This window comes from Colias eurytheme, chromosome 7 (genome assembly GCF_061535395.1).
Source record: "Colias eurytheme isolate Ceu_HAF_F1 chromosome 7, ilColEury1 Martin Lab GWU primary, whole genome shotgun sequence".
Lineage (NCBI taxonomy): Eukaryota > Metazoa > Arthropoda > Insecta > Lepidoptera > Pieridae > Colias > Colias eurytheme.
In genome coordinates, this window is record NC_142986.1 from 4,199,443 (window position 1) to 4,217,624 (window position 18,182).

The 18,182-nt window shown below is 32.6% G+C and overlaps 1 protein-coding gene across 1 annotated transcript; it reads left to right on the top strand.

Annotated features, from left to right (window-relative positions):
- The first annotated feature begins 7,435 nt into the window (after positions 1-7,435).
- Positions 7,436-9,529, top strand: LOC149906986 (uncharacterized). The gene is made up of 4 exons (XM_090103704.1): positions 7,436-7,534; positions 8,493-8,669; positions 9,046-9,205; positions 9,459-9,529. Exons 1-4 carry the CDS (start codon positions 7,436-7,438, stop codon positions 9,527-9,529), a joined length of 507 nt encoding a protein of 168 aa, XP_089959830.1.
- The last annotated feature ends 8,653 nt before the right edge of the window (positions 9,530-18,182 follow it).

Consider the following 18,182-nt stretch of genomic DNA (forward strand, 5'->3'; position numbering starts at 1 on the left):
TTTGAATATTTACAAGTTAGTGTTCTAGGATGCCGGAAAAACATTAATTATTTTTGAATAATTCCTTAGCAGTTGCAAAATGCAAATTGTTTCTCTATGTAAATAATTTGGATTTTCTTTGTATATTTTAATTAAGTATTCAACATTTACGACCGGCACGTCTAATATTATGTCTGTTTCGTGTTAGCTGCAAGTTAAATTAATGCTTTCGAAATAGTAATACAAGTACTCTACATTTATTAAATTAATAGAATTGATCCTAAAAAGAAGCCAGTTACGTATAAATGTTCATTTAACAGTTTGCAAATATCTCGAGTCCTTAGTAAGTTATTGCATTTTGCATGCAATTTTTTTGGGTTATAGTAATAGTTTAGATAAGCGGAATTTAAAAGCTCTTCTTTTTATGTTTCTACCAATCACTTATGCTCTTATGTTCACAGATAAATAAAAAATATAAAATAACATTTATTTGCCAAAAACATGGTACAGAGAGGTGTGAAGAGATAATTGTTCAGCATGTCTCGCTTTGTATAAAGCATGCAAATATATGCGTAAAACAGATAGGTACTAGATCTAATACACTACACATGCATATTATACAATCAATTTAGCAATTATCATTTAAGGTCAAAAAATTCTTTTAGGCTATAGAAACAATTAATAATCAGCCATTTCTTTAACTTATTTTTAAACACATTCAATGTATGGTTTCTTATGCATTTAGGAACATGGTTAAAAATTTTAATAAGCATAATAGGTCCACTTTTAGAGAAAAGCGCAGTTTTACAACGAGGCATAATTAGTTTGTCAGGATCTCGAGAGGGAACAATACTCACGTCAGCCGCTTTTGTGAAATATTGGGGGTGTTTTTTAACAAAGACACAACACTCCAGTATGTACATAGAGGTCAGTGTCAGAATATTTAATTTTCGGAATAGTGGGCGACAGCTTTCTAGCGGCCCAACCCCGCAAATAGCTCTTATACATTTTTTTTGTGCCAAGAATGCTCTATTCATACTTGTTGAATTGCCCCATAATATAAGTCCGTATCTTAGTATAGATGACACATAGCCATGGTATGCGGTAAGAGCAATTTTTTCTGAACTTATGGTCCTTAAACGGCGTAAGGCGAACACAAATTTGTTTATACGCGAACAGAGATGATTAATATGTGATTTCCAATTACAATTGCTGTCCAATATAATGCCTAAAAATTTTATTTCATCAACTTCTTCCAATATAATGTCTTTATAAATTAAATTAATGTCACATTTTCTTTGTTTGTAATTATGGAACTGCATTACTTTCGTCTTTGCTAAGTTAGCCGTCAAGTTGTTTACTTCTAACCAGTCAATTATTCTATTCAATGTCAATTTTAAATTATGATTACATGTCAAATCCGAAGTTACATTAGGTATAGTCACAGAAATGTCATCAGCATAAAGGGTACATTTGTAGTTAGTTACGTTTGGTAAGTCGTTAATATAGAGTAAGAAGAGAAGCGGTCCAAGCACGCTTCCCTGAGGTACACCTGAACTGTTGAGTCTGGAGGTTGATCGTATAGTTTTTACTTCTGGACCAGCACCACTACATGCAATCTCGACACATTGCATACGATTGATGAGATAGGATTTTATCCAATTTAATGAGGGACCTCTTATTCCATACATATCACACTTATTTAGAAGGATACTATGGTTAACACAATCAAATGCTCTACTCATATCAAAAAATATGACCGTTGCGCTAGTACCACTATCAATATTTTCTAGAACGCTCTGTATAAGCTGGTATGCTGCTAGTGTTGTGGACTTTCCTTTTTGAAAACCGTTTTGTTCATGTTTTAGTATCGAGAATTTATTTAAATAATCTATTAGTCTTTTATGCATTATTTTTTCGAATATTTTAGAAATTATTGGAATAAGTGTTATAGGTCTATAATTATTAATGTCATTTTTATCGCCTTTTTTGTGAATCGGTTTTACAATTGAGTATTTCAGTCTATCCGGAAAAATACCTTCATCAAATGATAGATTAATCAAGTATGTCAATACATTAGCAATAAGATTAATACATAATTTAATAATAAAAACACATATCTCGTCATATCCCACTGAATTTGTATTTTTTAACGAGTTAACTACTTGAATAGTTTCAGTCTCGGTACAGGGGAAAAGAAACATAGTCGCTTCTCTGGGCTCGATGCCTAGTTTGCAGCTTGCTTCTGGGGATACATGCTTAGTGTAGTATTCGTTAAATGAATTTGCAATATGTTCCGGTTTCGTAAGCGTTATAGAGCCAGAGTTAATACATTCTAGGTAATTATGAATTTTTATTTCTTCTACTTTGTCACTTATAATATTCCAAGTAGCTTTGCATATATTGTTCGCTTTACTAAGGTAAGAACAGTTTTGATTCATTTGGGAGTTCTTAATACATTTTTTGAGCAACTTATCATATTTTTTAAAAGCTTCTTTGTTTTTTGTAGAATGTGTTTTGTAGTACGTGTATCTCAGTTTTCTTTTTCTTAACGAGGATACTCTTAACCCTTTCGTTATCCATTTAGGTCCAATGTTTCGATTTTTTATTTTAATGGTATTGATAGGAAAGCATAAGTTATAGAAAAGTATGAAGTAATCATGAAACTTATTGAATGCTTCGTTACAGTTGTTTTGTATGTAGACTTCACTCCATGATAGACTTGATAAACATTTTTGAAATTTTGTTATATTTTCTTTACAAAAATCACGCCTTTTTATATGTGACACTAAAGGTAAACTTTTTTTTTGAATAGGGCAATGTAAAGTTTGACCTGTCTCATGATCCGAAAGACCAAGTAGATGAACTGCTCCTTTTGCATTTTTTATGTTGCTTATAATTAAATCTAAGCATGAATTTTGTCTCGTTGGTTCATTAATATGTAGGATAAGGTCATAATTTAAGAGAATGTCTTGCAAGCTTTGAGATATATAATTTTCTTTAAGAATATCAATGTTCATATCTCCCGTTAATATAATTCTTTTTTTGTTATTTTTTGTCAGTTTATCCAGCAGTATTACAAATCTGTTTAGAAACTCATTTGGATTGGAATTAGGTATCCTGTAAATGCATATAATGATGATATTCATAGAGCGTATTTCGATACCGCAACATTCAAAGGCCTTTTCCGTAGAAATATCAGTACAATAGGGGACTGGGGTGCAATCTATCAACTTATTTACAAGTATACAAACTCCTCCGCGTTTTTCCTTACTCCTTGAAAAAATACTACCCAACTTAAAATTTTTAAATCGAATATTTGACTCATCTCCCAATCTAACAAATGTTTCGGAGAAACAAATTACATCAATGTACGTATTTTCAGATAATAACTCATTCAGTGTAAGTTCAACTGCTTCCAGTTTGTTCAATAGGCCAGCTATGTTTTGATGAAGTAACGTGAAATGAGACGCATTTAGAGAGCGCTTTGATTTAGCCGAAAAAAAGAAGACGACGATTCAGTGGGTGCAAGCTGTTCTGTCGGGGTTTTATTTTTTTTGCGATTTTTATTATTCATCAAAGAAAATAAGTAAGGTATAGTTCCTTTTTTTAGAATAGGATTTAATTGTTTAGGTTTATTCTGTTGTGAAACTGCGCTTGTTTTTAATTTAAGGTTTTTTAAACATAAAAAGTGGTCAGTATAGAATTGCATATCGATTAAGAAATTGATTCGTTTACAAATATAATTCATAGAAGGATACATACTAAAATTACATACGTTTAAAAATGTACAATTTTTATAATTATTACATACATGCAATAACATTTGATTTAACTTAAATTCATTTAAGAACCTATTTTGAAACACATTAACAACTATTATTTTGGCATTTTTGAATGATCCTAAAGTCTTTGTTAAACTCGCCATCAACTGAAACGGATTACTGTCATTTTCACCAATGGATATAATTAGGTAATTATCATCATAATCTCGCAACATGTTGCTACAAGAAAGGATGTCTGCTGCGGGCGCATAAGGCTTCGTGAAAGAGTGAATTTTATACTTTTGGTATTTGGTGTTTCGTCGACTGCGGATGAGTATGGGCGCCAAGCCAATAAATTGTTGTCCACCGATTATGAGTATTTCAGGATCATTTTTTGGGACATCTTGAATACATTTTTGTGTTTCATCAATTGGTTGGAGAATAGATTCCTTTGGAATATCCTTACATATTTTATTGATATTGTCATCTTGCATATTTTGGTAGGTATTTGCGATCTGATTATTGACAATTGGACTAAAGCTCTTTGATAACAATTTATTACTGTTTTTTGTAGTAGCGCCATCTAGGGATATAGGTTTACAGATAGAGGGTGAATTGGTTTTCGTAATGGCCTTGGGAGAACTTTTTGCTTTCAAACGATTATTTTCTAAAATAAGATTTTTTATTTTTGAGTTAGCTGTTTCTAATTGATTTCTTAAACATTCTATTTCCTCTTTTAGTACATTAATATCGCATTGCTCAGTTGACAAGTCCGGTAAGCTGTGGGTTGATGATGTAGATAGAAACGATGTATTAGGCGACTCAATTATGGAGGCGGTTTTATTTCTTCTTTGCGTAACAAATTCTTCATCCATTGTTAAGCTTTAATTATTTCTAGCGTCGTGAGTAATGTTTGAGATTTTAAAGAATAATTTCAGTACAAATATAAATTTTAAATTTTTAAATAGAAAATAAAAAGTTCGACGACTGCTTTGAGATTCGAACGCGGTATCTATCGATTCGTTCCTCGCGTCGCAACCATTAGGCTACATGAACTTAATCTCTGATGTCGAAAATAGCGTATTGGTTATAGTAGTAAAATTTCTGTTTCTTAGAGAGAATAAGTATGATGTTTTGTCTATATCACACTTGCACAGAATCACATTTACTTCAACGGTTTTGTTCAAAGTTATTTTCTTTGTTTGATTTTTTTAAATTATAAACACTTTTCGGATGTTTTGCGGTTGAATAATCGTAGAAAATGTCACTAGATGCACTTTTTACACGGTATTATTTTTGTTTTTATGCACTTGGTCACAGTAATTTATTTAAAATGTTTCGAGTATATTATCGAGAATTTATTGACTTTAGGGCTATTACACGTTTAGATAACACTTGCAGATATTTATTAGAGATAACTTAAGATTTATAAACACTTTTAAGCACTAGATTTGCATTAATATATTTATAATTATACAAAAACTACAGATACGATGTTTACACAGGCACAGCGCCATCTACCGATTATAATACAGAACACATACAGAATTAATAATTAGACTCCGGCCGTCTGGCCACTCAGCTGGAGTTTTTTTCAGCACCGCCACGAGGCGAGATACTTGCCCCCCCCACAAAACGTTAAATTATTTTAACACATCAAACGGCATACTATATCTGTGGTTTGAAGTGAAGTTATACATATTAATATTCGACGATGATACTGAGCTTAAAATCTGATAACAGTTTATCTCTCATCATAAACTTGTTGATATTATTCTTCTTGTTGATATAGTAAGTAATTTCCAGATAGATATAAGTTTCATAGAAAAGTTCCTATGTTTATCAGCGAAGAAAATTTGCAGTATAAAATTTAAGATTACATCTTATTATTTATGAATACAAGTTCCATCTTCTTTCTCAACCAATCTAAGTTTTAATCGTTGCCTGAAAGTATTAATTCCTGTCTTAATTACACTACTTAAATATTACATTTAAAGCTCGTTTCAGTTTCTGAAGTGTAAAAACTAGAGGCTAGTTTGGTAAATATTAAAATTTGCTACGCAACTACATAATATTATTAATTAATAATTATGTAGTTGCGCGGTTTCACCCGCTTGGCTCCGCTCCTGTTGGTCCTCCAGCGTGATGATATGCCCATTCATCGATGACAGCCTATGCCATCCTCGATGAATGGGCTATCTAACACCGAAAGAATTTTTCAAATCGGACCAGTAGTTCCTGAGATTAGCGCGTTCAAACAGCGGTTTTCTTTAATAATAATTTATAATAGGAAGATTTATGTATTCTATTACTACCAGATACCTTATATTTCTGCGTAAAAATTGAAATTGGAAATATATTCAAATGAAGCATATCCAGTATTAGGTATTGCAAATGAATGGATTGTATTTTGTATTGTAGCTGCATATAATTTCTTAAATTCAGAAGGTTTCTTTATGCTAGTGAAAAAAAAACCTGTAAAAGGCAATGATGTAATCACCAGTAGGAAAAAACTATTTTTAAACAATATTTAAACTTTAGCTTCATCGTCCAACTTTAATTTACCCACTCCACTTTCTGAAAGCTATGAGATAAGCTCTAAGAAAATAGAAACATATATCCATAAGATGAGAATACCTGTGACTATAAATAAAATGCCCTTTTTTTTGGGGATATCTTCCGAAGATACCCACGGCTCCCGGGGAAGGAGCCGTGGGTTATGTCAGATTCTTACCGACTAAAACCCCAGCCGCGGGTATTGGTTGGAATTCTTCCGCGATAAATGAAATGCTTAAATTGAATTTAGCTATTACTCTCAATTTAAAGGAATATTTCACATGACAGTAATCATAACAAGAATTTCGTTATTTTGTTTGTCCAATTGTATCAATAGAATTCGGATAAATTAAATTTACAATAAAATGAATTGAATAAATAACAGGCGTTTTCAAACAAACATTAGTTAGCATATGCTTGTGTTGTTTCAAAACTAATTATGCTGTATATTTCATCAAAGCGTTAATTTGAATTAATGGTGTTAAATTTGAATAAAAGTGATGTTGGTACGATTATCGTTGTTGTTAATCAAATGTAGCTGGATTTAATGAAAGAGGTTTTTAGTGTTTCATATCACTACCAACATTATAGGTTGCAACATGGTTAAGTGTACACATAATTACGTTCACCAAGTTTTCCGTTTTCATGCCAAAATGATTTTGATGAATCTACTTGTAAGTAAGTAAAGAGTTGGTTGGACCTAGGTATAGTGAAACATGAGTTATTATTGGAAAAATAAAACCGAAATACTGAATTAGGAGATGAGAATTTTGAGATAGAACAGCCGCAGAATAAGAATAACATGGAACGGTAATGCCTATATTATAAATTTATTTCCACATAGGTGTGCGCGCTAAAACAGTCTCAGATATTTTTAGGAAATAATGTGCCTTATGGTTTGTATGGGTTTGTAGTTGCAGTAGGTAATAAAATACACCATACTTTTTGTAAACAACTCAACTCTAAAATGACACTATTGATTGCTTAAATGTCAAATCAAGTAATTTTCTTGAAAAAATATATAAAAAAGAAGTAAGTTGGAACTTAGCTGGAATATGTTTGAAAGCATTCGTGTATGGGAAATAATTTGAATAAAAAACTCAAGCTAAAATAGTCAAATTACTTTATTAAAAATGATGGCGAAATCGGAATCCAAATGCAGATGTTGTTATGTCGAAACCATGTGTGGTCGTAGCTTGCGCGATGGGGTCGTGTTTGTTGGAGTCATATCGCTAGTAAGTACGTAATGTATGCATTTATTTATTTCATATTACGTCACGATTATCAGATACATCCAGAAGATATCAAGATTATAAAATAAAAGAAATTTCTGCATCCAAAAAGTTTTATATTCCTTATGCACTATTTAGTTTAAAATGGAATCTGTTATTTGTTATCAATCTGTTCTGTTATCCGTTTACCTTCCTAAAACCTAGTTTCATTTTATATACTCTTCATACATTTATTTAACAGGAATTATAAAATATATCTTACATTTCCATTGTATAATATAAAGTATAAAGCGAAGCAACTCCCAGTTGCATCCATAAACGTCTTTGTGATAGAGAGCCGCGTATACAAGCTACATTGCGTCTCGACACGTGACGGAACACTCTTTGTTCAACTTTGTGTTAACAGAACAAGCAAATGATATAGTCACACGCTAGGTTATCTGGCGATACGAGCTATTGCCTGAGATTTCTGCTGATCCGATGTTTTAGTTTGTGTACTAAAAGTGCCAATTTTTGCCGTTAAGCCTTCAGGCTATGTAGGGCGACGTCTGTGTGGATAGTACGTATATAAAATCATAATTAAATCGTCAAAATATATACATAATGGATATTAATTGTAGCTAACTTAACTCATGTGGTGTACAGTTTTAAATTGCTTAGCCAGATCTCTATAAGAAAATTTGCCACGATTCCATCAGCTATTTCGCGCGAGAGCAACAAACATGCGTCTAATGTACTATCTATCCAGACTCTTTTCTGTCCCCAGAAGCTTTCACGATTATATTATAGCAGCATGTGTAGGATTCATTCACAGAAATCAAAGTAATTGCCACAGTTATATTGAATTGAACTAAAGAAAATATATAAATAGTAGTTGTCCACGATTCAGAATTATATGCATATTACCTACATATTTATAGATTTATAAGAACCACTATCTTTTAATTTCCCTTATTTTCAGTGTACATCATTAATAATTCTGCTATCTTCAACTACCTGTGTAATCGTGATAGCAAACACGCAAGAGCTGTTTAACAACCAACCAATGATTGCAATGAATCTCATATTCTCTCTAGTGGCATCCTGTATCTCCAGTTATCAAATCCTCATATCAGCTCTACTGCTTTGGCAAGCTTTGGTATGTTTTTGGCACTGGTTTAAATGGTTTTTCGAATAACTATAATTTAGTGATGCTATAAAAAGAATGGGTGTCTTTGTTTCAATACTCGCAATAATATTTTTGTGAGAGACTTATAAACGATCGGTAAATGCATCGAACTTCTTACTTAGTATAACGGTTGAGCTTTTCAAGTGTGAGATTCTGTGACTGATTTGCGCATACAAATAAGAGATGTTATCTAACAGACCAATCTGATGGTTGATAAGGTACCTATTGACCGTAAAGAAGAAATCGGTAAAACATAGAAATAACTTCACTTTCGTAAAATTAAATTAAATCTTAATAAACGCATTCCATAATTGCTAGATGCACTGACATCACGTGTAATTTTCAGGGCAAAACGAATCGCTATCTTTGCTCTCTGTGGTATATTTCCCATATATCAATATTGGTGATATATTTTATTCTCTTCGGCTCAAGGGGATATGTTTGCATAACTCAGAATCACAATCTGATGGCTTTCATTACAATTTCCATTGGAATCTTATATGAAGGTAATTTATTCTGAAATGTAGCTCTATATTTTTCCTTTTAACTGGCAACTATTTTGTTTTTTATGATGATATGTTATTCACGTTTTTTAGTGTATTCTTCAAAATATTTAAATGTATAGGTAGTAACCATTATCCATCAATATTATATAATTTATAGAAACACTAGCTGTGACGCGCGGTTTCACCCGCTGACAAATCAGCATGTTTATTTATTATTATATTATATGAATCCTAATTTTTATTTATTTTCCAGGTGTGTTTATATACTTTGCAGTGGTAGTAAATAGTTATATGCATTCAATAAATGGAGTAAGATATTTATAACGTATTTCTTTTCATTTAAGTAATTAATTCTAGTGAACTCTACATAAAGGTTATATATTGAAACAAGAAGTTATGTTGTAAAGAGAATCTGTAGTATGTGTCCAAAAAATTAATATCCCATTTTGTTATTACTGCACTCAAATTATTAAACAAAAACACCTGTCGACCTTTCACTTAAGAAGGAATAACTAAAGCGAAAACAACATTCATCCTCGCGATAATACCCACAAAAATCTCTTATATAAGCATTGAAAAGATAAAAGTAGTACAGTTCGCATAAAACATTGGCAACGCTGAAATTCTCTTAGGATTTCAGCAAACATCTTAAACCGTGAGGACTCTTGCTTTATGACGTCATTACGCTCTGGAAACCATGTCGTCGAGCTAAGAAAAGGATTTCGCCACTCACAGATATTATTAAACTGAAAGGAGGTTTAAAATCTGAATTAGCGCTTGTTATACGTTTTATTTGTTTGTAATGGCTCTGTGTTAGGCCTGACTTTATTTTTGACGTGTTTTGTATAGGTAATGAAAGTACCTAAGAAGAACTTTAGTAAATATGTTTCAGCAAACCTTACTGCAATAAATATTGATAGTAAAACATTATTTTTCATCAAGACAGAGCTGTTACATTATTGTCATATGGAGGTGTAACTCTCGTATAACGGTATACATTTTAACTACAATAGATACGGACAAAGCTTTGTGATTTATTAATAAAAGTAACTCTATAACTTCATACCCATTTCACAAAACTAAGGTTTTGCAACGACGCAATACAAAAGTAAGCAACATAATGTAAATCCATTTCCCAAATATATCTATGCAAATCACGACTTTCATGAATACTACCTGCGCATTGTATAATTTTACGAGTTGCATTAGTGTTCCACTGCCCGCTGGTAGAGCCGTTTTTTCATTTTCGTGTAATGACGCTATAAATTATGACGTAATTTTATCTTTGTAGCCCGTTTTAAAACAATGACTTGAGTTTTCCCTCTTTAGGCGATTTATAAGGAAAGTGACCTAAATGCTTCAAATATTGTAACAATTTGTAACAATATGTTTTATTAGGAAGGACAGGAGAAAACATAAGGTAGGAAAGTAATAAAATTCTTAGCACCGAAAATACTGATGTGGGTAGGTAAAGGTAAGTATTAACTAACTATAACTAGCTTTGCTTAATAAAACCACGACAGAATCTGTTTTGGATAAATTTTGCACAGTTTATTAACGAGCACTTTTTTGATACAATCAAAAATTATCAAATTTGTCTTCGTCATAGACCTTGCGCTCTATCACGACTCAGGAATGGCAAAATGTTTTAATTTCACTCGAAGTGGGAGTTTACGAGGTCACGTTTTTAAGTGCTATTAAACCACCCTCTTAGTTTATGTCATAGCTATCTTTATTAAGGCGTAAGGCGATATTAAAAATTTTATAAATGTTAGCTGGTTATTGCTGGATTGTGTCGTTATACGCGAGAGCTACTTGCATTACGGATAATCGAAAATACATTAGGTATTATTGTACTAATGGTAATGGCTTGTACAATATTTGTGTGCAAATTATGAAATGCAACGCAGTTACAGTGTAAGTGTTTATTTGGTCCCATTTTTTTAAAGATCTAAATTAAATTGTAGAAGAGTTCATTCGTTTTGTATTCGATTTTCTTTAACTTTCATTCTATTAAGGATAAGTTAAGCCTTTGTACGGCCCAATATAAATTTTAGTTACAGCATTGAAATCTATATTCATAGACAACAGTCAAACGACAGACCTTTATTGAATACAGACTTGGAATACGGAATGGAATGCACCACGTGTATCTAATCTAAAACGTAGAATATTACAACCTTTCTATAAACTAAGCTAACCGTTAATAGAGGAGTGGTGTCGGGTGTCTTAAATTGTTTTACCGAGACTTCATCCCCACTTAATGGGACTAGTATTGCGCCCCAATTCTCTCGCCTGCCCGCATTTGGGTTAAGCTCGGTTTAACGATTGCGACGCTAATGGAAATACTAGGATGTCCTATGGACAATTTTAACAATTTACAACTATTTGCTAATTAATTTATAGTTAATACCTGGATAATGTATATTTTATAGGATGATCTCATCGTGATTCGCTAACGGCTTGGCTTCGGCTTTTGGTCATTTAACTAAGTCTGTTGATATAAGAAAATGTATGTGTGGGTGTGTGTGTGGCGTACGTATAAGGAAGAAAGATAAAAAATATTCTGAGCATTTTAACCAATGTCCCTTAAAGCTCAAAAAATACAAAAAGAGACGATCATCAAGCAAAATCATCATATGAACTTTATTGAGCAAAACTTTGAAAGACTTGATACTTTTTGAAATTTCTATACGACCTAATCTTTACGTTCTGCGTCATAACATACATATTCCATCCACTTTCACGTAAATATTAGCTTAGTATCGAGATTAATAACTATTATTGCTGCTTAATTAATACTAATGCAATGAATTATGTATTAATTTGCATTATGCGACTATTTAGTGACGAATAGCACGATTGTAGCGGCATTCGTGTGAAATGCATACAATGCTGCAACGTGGTAGCATTGCTATAGCAGGCTTGTAGACGTCGTGATTCGTGATATGGAAATAATGACTTGCATACGCAATTTGCTCGGATATAATCAAATAATCCTGCCCTATTTCAATGTTGCACTAAGATCACTGCGTAAGTTTGATGTATTTTTAATGAAATAAGAAGTTAATGGAAAGTATAAACAGTTTTCTTTGAAGTTGCGATAAATGAAACGCTAAAAAAATAAACTTAGATTTCTCAAGTAAAAGTTATTTGATGAAAATATCAGATTTCATTATTCAACATACTAACATTGAACAAATGATTGAAAATCTTGTTTCTTATATTACTCTGCCACAAAGCAGACTGAAACTTTAAACATATAGTCTATTTTTTTTGTGTGTTTTTCAAGACGAGACCGTAAAAAATACAGCAAAATAGCTACTTTTAAAAATAAGCCAAGTAAAAATATGAGTTTTACTAGAAAACAAACCAAGATTATTTAATCTCCACATACTCATAGCTATGTTAAAAAGTATTTTTATAACAACAAGCCGAACTCCTGTCCATGTTCCAAAGTAAAAAATGCAAGGCTAGAGAATGAGAAATTCCTTATAAAGTTCACGTAAGTTTAGATACATGGTGCTCTCCGTGGCTTTGTCTAAACTATTTATGAAGTAGCATGTTAATTAAAAGAAGCAGGCTGCAGCGAACTTATTTAACATTAATGAACTAGAAATATTTACACACATGGAAGAGTTTTCCATAGAAGTGAATATAACAATTTGTATTCGTTTTTTCGATAATGTAGGTTGCAATATATTAAGTAGTTTCTCAAACGCTTTTGCGTTAAGACTGTGTATCGGAAAATTTATAGACATCTAGTCTAGTACTATTATAAAGGCGAAAGTTTGTATGGATGTATGGATGTATGGATGTATGGATGTTTGTTACTCTTTCACGTAAAAACTACTGAACCGATTACAATGAAATTTAGCACACATATAGAGGGTAACTTGGATTAACACATAGGATAGGTTTTATCCCGGAAATCCTACGGGAACGGGAACTATGCGGGTTTTCCTTTGAAAACGCGGGCGAAGCCGCGGGCGGAAATCTAGTATAAGATATCAGATTATAAAATAAAACTATTTTTTATAGTCATAGATAACAGTAGAGCCATTTACATGACCACATACATTACATTTAATTCATTATTATTCACATACTTACCATGACGTCAAATGTTCGATTTTAGATAAACAGACAACGTATGAAAAATATATGTTGCATACTTTTCCTTAACTTTTTCACGCGTAAAAGCGTTATAGTGTACCATACATCATTTCGCTAAAAAGTTTTGCGAGGCGGCATAATTTATTCGAGTTGTTTGCAAAAACCTATGTCAATACCATCCTGAAAATTGTTTGGAACCAAATTTCAATATGTTTCGAATATGAAAAATTTGTATGCTGAAGCAAATTTGATTTTAGAAATATTTTACTAGTAGATACAAATCATACGTAAAATAATGTAAAAATTGTGGTTTATTTGGTAAAATATAAAGATTGTTGTTTACTTTGTTGAAGTTGTTTACTTTAGACTAGGTAATATTCCCTATATTACCTAGTCTAAAGTAAACAACTGAAAAAGAAAATCGGAAAATATCCAGTGCTATACACAAAATAAATGTTAATGTGTTCAACAGCTTGCTTTTCAGTAATATAATGGAGGAGGAAGACAAATTCAGTTAACGAGGTATTTAATAGGATACCGCTGAGCGGCGCCTCCCGGCACTCGCAAGGCGCCACGGCGTCGGCCATTACTGCACGCATCGCGACTCTTAATAACCAATGTTCATTATAGCAATGTGCTATCATCGAATAAATATGAACTGGTACTGGCTCATTAGAAATATTGTTAGTAACTAGGTTCCATTTGTAAACTAAGAATATTGAGAACTTTAAAAATGCACCTAATCTGTTGGAACTATCACGAATAACTTGAAAACATTAATTGTCAAAGCAACTATCACTAACAAAAAGGGACCATCGTTCCTATTATTTTTATATGTGAAAAATTATTAAATATACCCACATTATATATTTATATTCGTGATTATTGCCATTATTTGTGCTTTAGATACTACATGAAAATGAAAAATAATTTCTTTACTTTCTAAGGTCTAGAGATTGATAACTGAACGTAAATTTTCCATTTTCCACTCAAAATATACTATTTATTTAATCTGTTATATATTTAATTATATTGTTAACTAAATAGGTACCTACTTGATATTTTTATCTTTTGCCTGAATTTTAATTATAGCGCAGCGTCCTCAGGCGACATGTGAATATTAAAGACAAAATTTAATATCATCTAAGATACGGAGTGCTTGTTAAATATTACCGTCACGCGGAGGTTTGTCGATTCCTGCCTTCAATATTTGGCGCCTGTGTACATTTTGAATCCTTTACAATTTGTTCAGAGGGAATCCGCTTTTGACGGATTATTTTTAATATTTTCCCGAAGCAAAGAACACGTTTTGTCAATAAGGGAGGGCTCCAGAAGATTACTTTCTTTACTTCAATACCTAAAGTAAACTGAGGAGACGTGACATTTCTGTGTAGATTAATTTTATATATTTTGCTCTATTTTTTAATATTCATGATATTTTCTGTCACTAGCTAGTAGCTTAGCATGTTTAATATTAAATGATCAATATAGATTAGGCATGATTTTCATCCTTTTTATATGAATCGGAGTCTGCTAGCAAAACTCAAATGTTTGTCAATTACGAGAGTTTGTAATATGTTTTAGCAGCAATGTTATATTAATAAACATTTTCCCAGATGTTCATTTTCCGAACAAAATAAGGTAATAAAATCATATTACGAAAGTGTTTTCCCTGAAATCAATTTTCTATAAAAGATACAACACTGACTAATTATTTGTAATATTTTTTTATTTCGTTTAAATTGATTAAATTGATAAACAAGATTTTACAAAGAAACAATCTATACTTTATATAATTTGTTTGTTTGTTCGTTTGAACGCGCTAATCATCAGGAACAACTGGTCCGATTTGAAAATTTTTTCGATGTTAGATAGCCCATTTATCGAGGAAGGCAATGCGGGTAAAACCGCGGGACACAGCCAGTCCAATATAATTAAACAATGGAATAATAATAATTAAAGAAGTCAACGTACACAGTTATTTATAAGCCACGAAAAAGCTATTACAAAAATACCATAGTTCTTTCTCCACAAAAATAAAGGAGATAAAAAATGAAAACATAATTTCAGGCTTCAGTGATATTGAAGAGATTTCTTGTCACCTTTCAATAACAGCTTCAAGCCTAATGTTGCGGAAATCACATTTGAACAGTTCGCAAAAACTGCGGTTGGCCGATAAATTGAGTGAAACCGACCCGGGACCAGTGGCTTTTTGTTTCATATAGCTGTAGACAGTTGACATTTGCTTCTGGGGATAAATTAAAATATGAAAGTTCCTAAGATAAGTACGGAGTACCACCTTAAGTACAACAAATATAAATATACAAAAACATCCTTTAACCTCGCGATGTTTCCCTAATTTATTTTTGTAAAATATTATTTAAAGTGACTTTCAATTTTTTTTGAAAACGTATAAAGTATCCCATTTTATCTGAAGAACATACAAAAATACAGGTAGAGAACGATTGACTTCACCGTCAAGTAATAGGTATCTTTAAACTTTAGCCTTGTATATAAAATCTGTAACATCTAGACTTTAAAACTAACATCATCTTGTATTCCGTGGAAGGTTAAATCTATTGACTAGCTCTATTAATCTATAGCTGATCTCGTAAAAACTTGTAAGGCGCGGGTCAAATACAAGCGGCGCGGGCGCGGGCGTGCCATAAGCGCACCTCTTCAATCTGTTTTACACCACGTACTTCTTCTACATTTTGTATGAAAGATCTTTGGAAAGGCGTCGAGACGGCACGCCACGGTTGCGCCACGGTTGCGCCGGCAGTACGCCCGAGGCGCGCCGCGCCGCTTGTATACATTCACATAAAAATGCGTCAATTACGTGACGATGCTGATTTTAATATAAAATTTTGCACCCGATGCGCCGCTTGTGTCTGTCCCGCGCCCAGACACAAGAACTCTGAGGTAACGGTTAGTGGTGATTTGCGTGACAGCTGAAAAAGCGATATTCAATTATTTTGCATGGTTAAATATTTAATACAATATTTGTGAATCTTAATACTATTATAAAGGCGAAAGTTTGTTTGGATGTATGGATGTTTGTTACTCTTTCACGTAAAAACTACTGAACCGATTACAATGAAATTTAGCACACATATAGAGGGTAACTTGGATTAACACATAGGATAGGTTTTATCCCGGAAATCCCACGGGAACGGGAACTATGCGGGTTTTCCTTTGAAAACGCGGGTGAAGCCGCGGGCGGAAATCTAGTGATAAAATAAATAAGACCAAGTCAAGTTTCAGTTATCACACACAGTGAGAAAATGCTATATTTTCTATGACAACATTCGTGTTATCTTACACGCTAAAATGAACACAGTAGGACTCTTAACTGTATGTTAAGAGGTACATATATGTATGTATGATATTTATTGTAACAATATAAGGGGTAAAGTTTTCATAAACGGCTTAGCAGGTATTATGTATATTATACAGGGTGTCCCAAAAAGTAGTGATATACTGAAGCTGGGAGGTAGAGGACTTAGAGGGCTATCCGAATCACCCCCATGTGTGTTATGCGATTTTTCGTATTTTCGGAGTTATTACATCTTTTTCAATTTTTCATCTATCGCCGAGTACGATGAGATTTTTATTTATGGTGACGTGAATTATTGCGCTAGATGCTTGATTTTTTTTGTGTGCTAAGCTGAAAGATAGGCCAATTCAGTATGGTAACATTTACTATCGTTAGATCTTCGAATGGAATAAAAAAAAAGAATTAAATGCCAAGAAAGATAAAATTGCCCAGTATGTTCATAACTTCAAGGGCCCATAAAAAAATAAAATCACATAAAAAGGTTTTCCATTTGGCTTTTAAAAACTTGCTCTATCGATCAGGTAGCTACTCTAAAAATTTCATTTTATTATTCTGAAGGCTTCAATCGAAAAATTGAAATCTAAATGTGGTAAGTGCAAAATTTTTATTAACATGATGATCATTAAAACCAATAAATAGGTGTTTAATTACCAGAATTTTTTTAAAATAGCCCCGCTGTTGCTCAATGCAAGTGCGACATCACCGTAAAAAGTTGTCTTTTTAATGTCTGAATGCTCTTTTATCATTTTTAATGGTTTCTTCTGCTACTCTGAATTTCCGGGTTATTTCGTCCAAATTGTGGCAGTCTCTCGTCTTTGTAGTATCCCCACGGAAAAAATTCAATAGGGTTTATGTGCGGAGACCGTGGAGGCCAGGCTTAAGGGCAAAAATACCCTGAAAGATGGATTGGTCGTTGCAACCTGCGCATGCGCCGGTGACGCCTGCTTTAAAGCCTGGCCTCCACGGTCCCTCGACCTAAACCCCATTGGTTTGTTTCAATGGGGATACTAAAAAGACCTCGGCTACTTGAGAGAATGCCACAATTTGGACGAAATAACCCGGAAATTCATAGTAGCAGAAGAAACCATTAAAAATGACAAAAAAGCATTCAGACATTTAAAAGACAACTTTTTACGGTGATGTCGCACTTGCATTGAACAACAGCGGGGCTATTTAAAAGAAATTCTGTTAATTAAACACCTATTTATTGGTTTTAATGATCATCATGTTAATAAAAATTTTGCACTTACCACATTTAGATTTCAATTTTTCAATTGAAGCCTTCAGAATAATAAAATGAAATTTTTAGGGTAGCTACCTGATCGATAGAGCAAGTTTTTAAAAGCCAAATGGAAAACCTTTTTTTATGTGATTTTATTTTTTTATGGGCCCTTGAAGTTATGAACATACTGGGTAATTTTATCTTTCTTGGCATTTAATTCTTTTTTTTATTCCATTCGAAGATCTAACGATAGTAAATGTTACCATACTGAATTGGCCTATCTTTCAGCTTAGCACACAAAA